A 12,479-nucleotide genomic window follows, 5' to 3' on the forward strand; every position below is an offset into this window, starting at 1 on the left:
TCAATCTCCGCGGCGTTTCAGTTCTATTTCCCGGGAATTATTGCTAAGGAAACTGGTCATAACAAGTTTGTTCGAAAAGTACCCACCCTGGCCGGGGTAGGGGGGTTATCGAAGACACTGCCTATCTCATGAACATTACTGACAAAATGTTATTTGCTTTAAAATTTGAGTTGACATAGAAATATTCAGCTAACAGGAGTCAGATTGATAGACAAACAAGAATAGTGAGGTTTTCAATCTCATTGTCATTTTTTTACTGCTGTGTAGAGGGCTTGCTATGCAAAAAAGACAGAATCTTTTGAGGCTGAGGAAGGGGGTGCAGACAGAGACCACCATCCATTTTGTGGGATCCTTCTCGATTATAGTAGTTTTGATCACTTCCCGAAACTTAATTGATATTGAGAACTCTTTTAAGCGGTGCCATGCCATCTGGTTTAACGAGGACGGTTTCAACTCAGACGTCGTTTCGATTTTTTAAGTTTAACTGAAAAAATAATCAGATATATTCGTCCACACATTTTTTCTGTTCCATCTTTATGATCTTTACCGAGCGATTACTAAATATCAATTAAGAAAACAGGGAGAAACGTTTCTTTGTTATCAGTAATATGATAATCCTTTTCTTCCACGTTTCAGTTCTTCTTGAGTTCCCTTCAGCGATTGCACTACTCTGAAGCTCAACCACTTTTTCAATAGTTGTTATTAATAACTGTAAATGCCAATTATGTTTCTTCGGACGTGACTATGTTTCAGCTCTGTTTGCTCCATGCCTACCAGTAGTTTGATCTCGAGACAGTGTTGCTAGCACCAAAAACACGAAGATGTGAGTTAGAAAAATGGAATGATTATCCTGAAAGTAAACCAGAAGGTTGCTTTTTGTGTTCAGTTTTAGAATTGATAATACAGTCTTCGTACCCGTAGACTGCTATAACAACAATAATAATAATAATAATAATAATAATAATAATAATAATAATAATAATAATAATAATAATACTGAAATAGTCTCTCTTTTCTTTCGAGAAGCACGACGCAACATGCAACATGCGATTGGAGGCTAAGTTCGTTGCTCCAGTGACGTCACGCGAGTGAGCCTCGCCTGCCGGCATGGCGACAAAGGCTGGGCCCTCACTTTTGCTGCAAATTACTCACGGTTGGATAAAATACTGACTGCTTTGCAGTTATCGTAACCATTATCCATACCAAATCACTGAGTAAAGCGAGAATTTGATACAAACTTCGCAGTAACTAATGATAAATAAACCGGGAATCCATTTTCGTAAATACGTGTCGTTTTCTTCCCATTTTTTTATACTTCCCTGACCGTGAAATCAGCCTTGCTCTTTTTTTAGATTATTTGCTTTACAATGTTTTTGCTGGTTAGATCCTTCACTACAAGATCCGGTACTTTTATTTTGTCGCGGTGGCCCTTGCAAACACAGTTTATTACTGATTTTTACTACCCATTTTCAGACTATACCGTTAAATTTCACCACCCGTTTTCTCGCCTGACCCCTGAATTAACACCCATAACAGACCTAAATGCTGTAAATGTGTTATTAAATTGCTACCCACTTTTAAGTCCACGATGGCTAAACGCAGAGAGTCGGTTTAAACTTTCACAAGCGTCTATTTTCGATTGGTAACAAAAAAACATGACATACAATGATAACAGCACATACTTCGGGAGGTATTGATGGCGCTACAGCTTTACAGAGGTTTTGAGGTCAACAAGTGACTGGTGATTATAAACGTTCATAAATATGTAGAGCAGAGATGTGGAGATAAAAGAGAAATATTTTGACCAGTTTTTCGTTATGCTTAGTGTTTTCTCGGAACAGATTGTAATGTACTGTGTAGTGACTTTTTGTTTTGATCCGTTAAGTCTTCTTTCAGACTCAATGTGTTCACTAGCTTCAAAAATAAATGTCAAGAGTAAACATACTCATGACAAGTGAAAATGTCGCAGAACATGTTACCGACACACGATGCCATCTGTGAACTTATTTAAACAATTTCAACAACTTCTTATTTCTTCTGCTTTTTTCATTAATTTGATAGACTCAGAAACTTTACAGTAACTAATGATAAATAAATGTTCAACCGGCGCGGCTGGGTTATCCATTTCGCAAAAACGAGTTGTTTTCTACCCATTTTCAGACCGTACCGTGAAATTTCACCACCCGTTTTCACGCCTGATCCCAGAATTAACACCTATTACAGACCTAAATGCTGTAAATGTGTAATTAGTATGAGATGCTAGTCTATCACGCAGGTTACTTATCAGTATACTCGTGGGTAGAGACGGACAATTTGGAGTAAAGTTTCTTGTGCAATGAAACTAAACGCGACAATGCGGAAACCCGGGAATCGAAAGTCTACATCTTCCTTGTTTTCCTACTAAACAGAAGTTTTTTTGTGTGTTTCAGCTCTGTTTACGCAATATCTGTCACTAAACTTGACATCAACACCTTTTCTCATTGCTTTCATATATACTGCACTCATTCATACAACTCTATTGGATACTGACTATAAATGAGATTTCAAGCAGCAAAATACAGATCAGTACAGCACAATTCACAGATAATCGACAAAATGGAAAAAGTTATGGACCCAAGAGGATAGGTGCAAACGGGACACGAGGACTCGTGCGAGGCACCTAAGTTATAAAAAGTTAATTCTTATTGTTAAGAAAATACATTGCGCTTGTTCTGTAGTTTAGTCGACCGCTGAAGGAAGTATTCGTTAGCCACTCATCAGTGCAGAGAGTCGGTTTAAAGTTTCATAAGCGTCTTTTTTCGATTGGTAACAATAAACCTGACATACAAGAATACATGTAACAGCACGTACTTCGGGAGGTATTGATGGAGCTTTCATGTATGCAGAAATTTATAGAGCCAAAAAAAACACCGATAGATAGTGATATTTATTGCAAATACAACCGTTCCATACGTGACAATCCAGTAGTTCCTGTATGTACTTCACATTTTTTGATGTTGTACCCAAGTAAATTCCCGTTGTATCCAAGTGAATTCCTGGAGGCGTTGGGGGGAGGGGTCTTTCCTATGTTTCTAAAAATATCCTGCAAGTGAAGAGCGCGAACGAGTTCTGTTTCACTGGTATATTTGGTACTTTCAAGCCAACACAATAATTTCGATTTTCGATTGGTAACAAAAAACCTGACATACAAGGATAACAGCACGTACTTCGGGAGGTATTGATAGCGCTACAGCTTTACAGAGGTTTTGAGGTCAATAAGTGACTGGTGATTATAAACGTTCATAAATATGTAGAGCAGAGATGTGGAGAAAAAAGGGAAATATTTTGACCAGTTTTTTGTTATTCTTAGTGTTTTCTCGGAACAGATTGTAATGTACTGTGTAGTGACTTTTTGTATTGATCCGTTAAGTCTTCTTTCAGACTCGATGTGTTCACTAGCTTCAAAAACTTATACAGTAATTAAGGAAGGATAAATGTCAAGAGTAAACATACTCATGACAAGTGAAAATGTCGCAGAAGGAATATATACTAAAATATTGTTGGGTTTAAGAAAAAGCTAGCTGTAGCTCAACTTTTTCCTCTTTTTCAACGACATATTTGGCCCTTCGAAAAGGAAACGAATTAGTCAGTACCAGTGTTAAATTCTGAGCTGACAAACAGTATTTTTTTGTTTATATAATTAAATCCGAATTTTTTAGGGGCTTAAGTACCATTCGAACAGATATCCACGTACATTAAGCGTTGCGTGCACGTGCTCCTTAAAACACAAGCGAGAGAGGCTCGTTACATGTAAACTAATCCCTTCAACCACAGCAGGCTTGAGTTTTTTCCAAATCGGTTACTACGCATTTGTTGCGCAAGCTACAGCTTAGTATGTTTAGTTATGATTTCTGGGAAAAAAGCGCTGAAACGTGGAGAATAAAGATATCATATCATGTTAACAACAAGGAAACTCAAACATCACCTGTAATGATTATAAAATATGGTTATTCAGAAACCACGTAGCTTAGCTGCGCAATGCACACAAAAATCAGACTAAACCAACTTGACTTTCGTAAAGTTTTCAAACACACGCACACCCCCTGCTGCTTTCATAAATGCAGAAATACAGCCAAAACTATAGACCGATATTTATTGCAAATCCACCCTTTCTATACGTGACAATCCAGTAGTTGCTATACTGCACTTTTTTTCACGTTGTACCCAAGTAAATTCCCGGAGGCGCGGAGGAGGGGGGCGGGGGTGGGGGAATGTAGACCGGGCGTGAGTTTTTGCTTCAATGGTATATTTTGTACTTTCAAGCCAAGACAATATTTCAGGATGTTTTGAGGTACGTGAGTTTTTCTTACCAGAAAAGGGTTAAAATACATTTATACAAGAAATAATTTACAATACAACTGTCCCCGCTGCTTAGACGAATCTTTTATCAGACACTCGTTCCCAAAATTTGCAATCGGATGCGTGAAGGTTCGTGAGTAAAACTGCTCTCAGGACCTCAAACACCCGTTTCCAGGGAAACAAAACCCGAATTATCATTTAAGATTTTGGACTTAAAGGTCTTTTAAATCTAGATCTATTTCAACGTCTTCCGGCCCGGAGCCAAGCCAAAGAAGATTAATAAATGGGAAACCGAAGAGAGACAGCGTCTGATAATAGAGTGATTTTACTTGACCCGTGAAACAGAGAATAACAACTAGTACCAAATAGCTACAAGTAAACAAAAGAAGACAATGGAATTAGTGCATAATAGTGCGTAGTATCCTACTAACTATTTCACGGGTTAAGTAAAATCACTCTATCCTGCAAACATTTCACTCACATTTTGGTTTTTAATACTTGCTTTTAATTTTTGCCTTTATTAGCTCGGGTTTTGGGTCAGGTCAGCGAAACTACTATGCTGGTACGAAGTTGTCAGGATTTTTCCTTATACGTTAGAGGGGATAAATAGTTAATCCTTTTCTGAGAAGCAAAATACATGTATTTCAAAATATCATGAAATATTACCTTGTTATGAAAGCGGGCGCAAAATAGGCGCCCTTACAAGCTATTTTCAACTTTTTATAAAGACCAGTCAGCGAATATCCGATCCATCGACGCTATGAAAATGATATGTCAGAAGGGAGCGATCGCTGCAAAGGTCGCGAAATGTTACAGATGTTTGTATAATGGGGGACACAAACTTGCCCCCTCCCTCCCCACCACCACCACCACCACCACCATACAAAGGTCTGTAAAATCTCGCTTCTTTGCGGATGCATATCCTCGTTAGTTTTCAATATATTATTCTCAAACTTGGCAAACGTATTGATTTGAAGGCGTTCTTTTCAACGGTGTCGATGGATTTTCGCTGACTAGTCCATGTTAAAAGTTTAAAAACTTTGGAAGGGTCTATTCACCAGTAATTAATCAAGCAGAACTCACGGTCTTCTTTCTCATGCGGGATATTTTTAGCAAATTAACGAAGGGAATCGCGTCTCCAAATTTGCGATGAGAACAATTTGAAGACTATATCAGCAAGAGTAAAAAGCATGACAGGAGTATCGCAGTGAAACAACCAAAACAAGTGTGCATTCTTTGGGCATAGACATCTGCAAGAAGCCCGAAAAAAAATATGATTGAACAGGAGAAAGATTTGGAAAGACGGAACTTTTTCCTTTGCTAAAGAATGAGCTGAGAGCATAAATTCCACATTAAATGCTGCAATCGGACGAGGTTCACTGAGGGAATTTTCTGATCTTACGGAAACCGTGAAGCGAAATGGCAAGCCTTCCCCAGTTTGATAAATATGCGAGTTTTTTCGTTTAAACCGCAGAGATGCCTCAACAGGCACCTAGATCGTGCATTAGTATTAGTCTCAGTAGCAGACTGACAAGTGTAGATGTTTAATTCAGTTACGCATAGGTCAACTGAAACAATGTTCAAGCGGTAATATTATTTCTTCCCAGAATCACTGGGAAAAGGTTCCTTTCCCCGTGTCTCGACAAAATTTTGCAGTGATTCGATAATGTCAGTCCTCGGGCGATTGGGCTTCGTTAAGAATTCGGTCGACTTCGTGCCCCGAGAAATCCCGACATCTTAGGACAGACTCGAACCATTTCCTCCGCTGCATTTCTCCACTCCCTTGTTCCTTCCCAGTCCCCTTCGTCTTCCCACGGCTTATCTCCGCAGAAGTGAATCACTTGCGGTTTAATTCCTCTCATTTCGCAAAACCATTTGTTGCAGCCATACCTAATGTGAACATGGTGCCAATCGGTTTTGTACAACTGCGTAAAGAAATACTCATCTGGGCCAACAAAATTTCCCGTAGTTCCTATCTTAGGCAGCGAGCTGGCCAATAAATAATGATCTAGGTTAGGCGTCAACACCATCACACACCCGTGAACTCCGTAATTGTTTTCCACGGCGTTTTCGATTTCCAACTCAGGGATTTTCAAACCATGCCAGTAATCATGATTTCTGATACTTGAACAGATGCCAGCGGGAGCTTGAAGAACAAAGAGCTCATCGATGTTGCTTAAAACGAGCGAATCTGCGTCTAGCCAGACAATTTTGTCATATTCCGTGAGGTTTAGCATGCGAGCTTTCGTCAAGCTGTACTGTATCCACGTATCTTCACTCCGGTATTTTTTTCCTCTAAGCGCGCTTTTCACCTTCATTTTAATGTACTGCACTTTTATCACGCGGTCATAGAGCTTGCGCAGTAATCTCAAGGCTGGAACGGTGACGTCAGGTGTTACCATGACAACGAGCTCGTGTTGGGTTTTCTGTTGTCTTAGGGACCAGGCAAGGATCAATGCTCCCTTAACGTAGTCATCTCCACACATCACCAAGGTAACGAACGCGTAACGTGGACGTGGGATAGTCTTCCTGAATTCATTTTGTAGATGTTTTAAAGTGTTTGTCTTTGGTGGTGCAAAGCGGGAGATTTTGTTCAGTTTTCGGTGGTTTGAGTCAATTACCTCCCTCAGATGAGTTTTGTGTCTTGACATATCGTAACCAAGGTTGCTAGTAACGTTCCTGGTTCAGCCTACAATGTGGTTGATAAAATTTAATAAGAAAATTGAGGATGACAGACTAAGAAATAAAATGAGTACTGACACGAAAACATGAACTGAATAATCAGTGAATTCTACACAGGTAATCACCAAATTATATCAACTGCTGCGTAAGCGGCCACCAGAATTTCAACCAACCATTCATATCAACAGCAAAGTTTCACATTTCCTATGCGTCAAACTTATCAGGCACTTTGTCGTAAAGAAAGATAAACATTACCTTCGTTTTTGTTTATAATCAGCGCAACCTTAACAATCCAAACCGGCGTTTTGTTTTAAAAGAGACATGTCATATAGAAATCTTGAAGAAGATAAAATTCTTCGCGCTTTTGTTGATAACCTTATCCGTTGTTTCGAAAGGAAATTACCTTTTTTTTTCAAATCTCAGTTCCGTGCCAATTGTGCAGTTGTGTCTTCAGCAAAACTCAGTTAATTACTGCTAGCAAAAACCCTTCGGTGATCAAACTCTCTTCTTGAGCCGACGAGTCCTATTGTCATCATTTCCGAGTTACGAATGAGGTGCGAATTGCTTCGAAATGGGCAGATATGTGCACTTCACACATCATTCACGGCGGCAATTGAAATGACTTTGAGCTCCAGTTGATTGAAGCCTGCTAATTCAGTGATTTTGTTTGCAAAGTGGAAAAATTTAATAACGATTGCACCCATAACCACTAAGGTTTTCGATTACAAAATACAAAAAGACACGAGCGCATAAACTGTAAACTTAGTACTATTGTCCTTGCACCCGCGGGTCATGCAGTCGTTTATCTTGGTACATCAAGGAAGAAAATTCAAAGTGTTCTGGTGACTCTTCTATAAAAGTAATTTAATAGACACTCCACATGTAGAATGGATGCACTCAGTTATCTGTATAGTGAATTATAAGCATATATTGTCGCCGATTTCATCTTTAAAATGTGAACAGTATGCGAATCAAAACTAAACTTGGAGAATTTATGAGTTCGAATTTAATTTGCCGGATTCGCTTGAGTTATGATTCCGGTTCTGAGATGAATAACACTGGTTTTACTATTTACCGAGTAGATCTGTGTTAAAATTTTGTATTCAGGTACAACGGTTAGCTTTCAGATAGAATCCTGCACTGCATACATCACAATTTCATTAGAACTCAACTCAAACTCGACTCAAAGTAGAACCCATAGATTTCGCGATGCCATGTATCATGATTCTTGGTGATTCATGGCCTAACTGCAAATTCCTTCTTAATGTCGATATGAATGTCTCGGAGGATTCATCTTTCTTCGAAGAGTCAAATGCACGAAGAGATTTTAAACCAAATTCCTAGAGAATTTCAGTTGACACTGAAGAAAATCATAGCTCATGTTTCGATACGTTTTCTTGCACTTCAGTTCTTCTCAGCTTCTTCGCGTTTGTTTACGTTCTGGCCAGATAACAACGATTTTCTTAATTAGGGTCTTTGAAACAGAAGAGCAACAATTTTGTACTTACTTTCTGACGGTAAAATTTATGCCCTTCTAGCCAGGGATAGACATCAAAATAACACACACGGAGGTAGCTTGGAGTCCAAATATTGGTGCGGCAAACGGAAAAGTCTGCGAGCTGTGTTTTAAGTGATGGCGGCAATTCGACTGAAATAATTTGAGGTTCGATTTAAGCCTTTGTCTTCGAAACAAAAGTTGTGTGACAATGAAGGATTAGAGAGAAAGGAGCTTAAGGCAACGTAATGTAAACTAAGGTTAGATTAACACGCTGGATTTAGAACGGTCTTAATTAATTTTATTCTTTGGATCCACAAACAGAGGAAGAATATAACTTTTTAAGGCCTTAAAAATGTTGGCTACTTTTAGAACAAATAAAGCGTTTCAGTGGACAACTGAATGATTGACTTAAGATACCCGTTAGCTCGAAAAGAGCAGGAAAAATGCAAAAAGATTTAGTGAATAGGAAGTTATTGCTATACTGTACAGGATATGACTTTACAACACATCAAGAACCAGGCAGCTAAATTTCGATAAATTAAACTGCCGCTGAAATGAAATTTAGGGAAAAGTAATTTTGTAACCTTCCCCTGTAACAAAACCTCATTAAAATTCTAACAACTTAATTACACACAAAGAAACGAGAGAACTGACAGAATTTTTAAAATGTCAAATAATTTTCTTTCTGCCGGAGAACGTTATCAATTTTAAGCATTACACCAAACAGAAGTCAATTTTTCGTTTTCTTGTGCGGCAATTCATTTAAACGCTTCTTCCAAATTTCGATGATTTAGGGTAAAATTTTACCAATTTTGATCACTTTTATATTAGTACCTGAAGATGCATGGAATCAAGACTGTACCGAACATGATAACTCGCTTTCCTGTTAAATCGTGGCTTGGTTTAGTTTTTCAGTACAAAAACAAAGGATTCAATTAGAATTATATAGATAGATATGTACAGGCGTAAAGACAGAATTTATTTTACCCAAATGGTTTTACAGTTGAATATTATCAAAGCAGTTTAAGCTCTTGTCTACGCTTTAAAACATCAATGAAAATATTCGCTTTATTAACACATAACTATCGTATTTTCAATTGTGAAAAGGTAAGTAATCTGAAAACCAAAAACTATAAGTTTGAAATGTAACTAAAAGAAATATTTTTACGTTTTCCAGTATGTTTTTCAACAAGTCTTCTTATACAAATTTTTACTCCAATAAATTATTTTTTCCAGAAAAAAAAAAATGACAGGTATTAAACCGAGATACAAAATACTCGAGTCAAGAATAAAGATAATTTGTCGTATCGTATAGTTGTCTGGTAGTAAAATAAGCCTTAAAATCTTTCTCACCTTGATATTTAAACTGCAACTGTATCTGCTGCAAAAATCATATAGCTATTATTTCTTCTTGATCCTGGCGGTGAAACGACAAACGAACGGTGGGATAAAATATATTGGTTATGTTGTCAAGACAACGGGTGGCGTTATGTTGTTAGTTTACCCAATGCGTGCACCTGCTGGCACAACCTCGTTACCAGTTCTTTTCCCTTGTAAATTGGGAGGGGCGGAAAACGACTGTAAAAACCCTGGGAAAGAGATTGCTGCCGACAGAATAATGCTCCCGTGTGGATACTGGATGAGGAGTAGAAGGAATAAAATATCAGAAGAGTCGCTAACAAAAAACCTCTTTCTTTAGGAAAAGAGCGCTGTCAACTGCTTTAAGCCATGAGCATGTTTTATGTAAACTGAAAGAAGCTGAAAAACAAAGCTAACATGAACCATTCCCCATTAGGGAACTGGTCATAACAAGTTTGTTCGAAGAGTACCCATCTTGTTTGGGGTAGGGGGATATTGAAGACACCACCTACCTCATGAACGTTATTGACAAATGCAAGAGAGGATCCTCTCTTGCAAAATGTTATTGGCTTTGAAATTTGAGTTGACATAGAAATATTCAGCTAGCAAGAGTCAGTATATTGGTAGATAAACAAGAAAAGTGGGGTTTGTCAATCTCATTGTCATTTTTTACTGCTGGATAGAGGGGTGGCTATGCATTAAAGACACCATCTTTTGAGATTGAGAAAGGGAGATGCAGGCAGAGGCCACCATCTATTTTGTGGTTTGGTGGGTCCTGTTCGGATATAGTAGTTTTGACCACTAAACTCATGGGTCCATTCATTGGAGCTATTCTGCAACAGGAGTACATGGAATGGACAATGTTTATGTTCTTTTGGGAGAATGAATGGAATACACTCAGTACTAGAGTAAAGGGCTACTCTCAAAGAACTTTTTTAGGGGGGTTTGTGGGTGAGGGGTAGTGCTGTGGCGTATATTGAAACGACCTACTACAAGCAATTGCAAAAATATCTGAGACACTATCATTGGGTACTTGTTAGACACTCGCCATTGTATTACTGGTATTCCCCCCCCCCCCCCCCCCCACTTCTATGTTGGACGAAATTCGCAATGTCATTCAACCGAGCAAGCGTCAACTTTGAAACGGGGATGGGGAGGCTTGAAGTGTATTACATCGTTTATTGGCCTTTTAGAGTGCGTTATTTGCAGGAAATAGGAAAACTGCTGAGAGTGCCTCAACCTTTTTGCAACCGCTTGTAGTCTTTACGCTGCGTCACCCCACAAGGTACAACCTACTCCCCTGTCATAGCGTGACCATTTCGGAGAGATTAAAGAAAGATAATTCTTGAAAACAAATTCCAGAAAAGTATAATTAAACCCCGAGTTTGAATTCGGGCTCATTTTTGCCTTTTTTCCTTCCCCTGACTTAGTTTCAGCCTTTAAAACGGAACCGTCTTTGAAATCTTTTTTATCCTTGCTTATTTCTCAATGCGCGTCGATGGCTGTAAACCTCCTCGTTACTACCATGCTGAGCATAGTGCATGCGCTCAAAGGGAGGCGATCAATTGCATGCGATTAAATTTTAATATTTTTGTTACAACGGGTAACAATTATAGACATATGTATAGACGAGGCGTAATTAAGTTTTGTTCACGAAATGAATTATTGAAAACTTTTCCTTGCGAAGGAATCCTACCGCGCAACTAATGTAAGAAAATGGCTCCTTAATGATGCTTCGAGCGATCATCTTTCCGTACCAGTGGTTTCTAAGACTGAGAATGGTTTTGATGGCTGCAGAACTTTTAGGACAACAAAACTCTTCCCGCACACAGCATTTACACAGGTAAAAATTCCTTTGCAGGTTTGCACATTAGTAATGAGAGAGGCAGGTGCTATTATTGGGAAGAATTTTATTTCTTCTCTTCTTTGGGAATTTTGCAAGAGTTTTCCACTTACGGAAACATTATCTTAAACAATATTGTTTTTCCAAAGGACAATTTTTTTATTTCAGACGCAATCTTCGAACTCTGAAAGGAGAATTTCGAGCTATGTTTTAAATACATTAGTTTAAGAAAGAAAGCGTCGATTTGCGTATAATGCGGTCTTCAATCTTAGTATCAGTTCCTAAAGTATATAAGTGCACTGTTATCTGGAATTTTAAAGTTTGTGGAAAACCTTTCATTTTGTAAACTTCTTTAAGCAGGGCATATTGTCTTCGTTTTAAAAAATACCATGCAAATAGAAAATTACATTCAAATTTAACGTTACCTTATTTAGTGAATATAAAAATAAACACCTGGTTTTGATTGCAGGAAAACAACACAGGACAAAACTTAAAAAATAATATTCATATGCGTTAAATGTTCGTCATTATAATTTTCAATTTTTGGAAACTTGAAGCGATTTCAAAATACTAGCTTTTTCTATTGCAAATTTTGACCCTTAACATAAGAAATATATTCATTATAAAAATAGTTATGTAACGTTAGCCGTGCAAAAACAGTGGGTGTGTTTTGTACTTAATTCTTGTGAGTATATAGAGTTAAAATTGAAACGAAATAATTGCTTTTGCTCTGTTCTACGGCGCAATGCTAAAGAAAAG

At 38.1% G+C, this 12,479-nt stretch overlaps 2 protein-coding genes across 7 annotated transcripts in view; one reads left to right on the forward strand and one right to left on the reverse strand.

Annotated features, from left to right (window-relative positions):
- The window catches only part of LOC146471775 (uncharacterized), a 36,777-nt gene that overhangs the window by 17,733 nt on the left and 6,565 nt on the right, over positions 1 to 12,479 (forward strand). The window contains exon 3 of one of the 5 annotated variants that reach the window (XR_014866704.1): positions 5,138 to 5,242. The exons of 3 other annotated variants lie outside the window; for them this stretch is intronic. The gene's annotated coding sequence lies outside the window, so the exon portion shown is untranslated. Of the gene's footprint in view, positions 1 to 5,137; positions 5,243 to 11,061; positions 11,721 to 12,479 lie in introns of those variants that run through there. One more of the 5 variants, XM_085120319.1, reaches the window with a different exon arrangement.
- On the reverse strand, positions 5,235 to 9,972 carry LOC146471779 (uncharacterized). Of its 2 annotated transcripts, none has more exons than XM_085120334.1 (2): positions 9,872 to 9,972; positions 5,235 to 7,027 (listed from the first exon to the last, which is right to left on the reverse strand). In XM_085120334.1, exon 2 carries the CDS (start codon positions 6,987 to 6,989, stop codon positions 6,033 to 6,035), a length of 957 nt encoding a protein of 318 aa, XP_084976460.1. In that variant the 5' UTR covers positions 6,990 to 7,027; positions 9,872 to 9,972; the 3' UTR covers positions 5,235 to 6,032. The 2 variants fall into 2 exon arrangements, with proteins under 2 accessions (XP_084976460.1, XP_084976459.1); XM_085120333.1 differs by lacking the exon at positions 9,872 to 9,972 and adding an exon at positions 8,529 to 8,667 and having other exon boundaries at positions 5,237 to 7,027.

Source organism: Pavona decussata, unplaced genomic scaffold, assembly GCF_977016875.1.
Source record: "Pavona decussata unplaced genomic scaffold, jaPavDecu1.1 SCAFFOLD_102, whole genome shotgun sequence".
Classification (NCBI taxonomy): domain Eukaryota; kingdom Metazoa; phylum Cnidaria; class Anthozoa; order Scleractinia; family Agariciidae; genus Pavona; species Pavona decussata.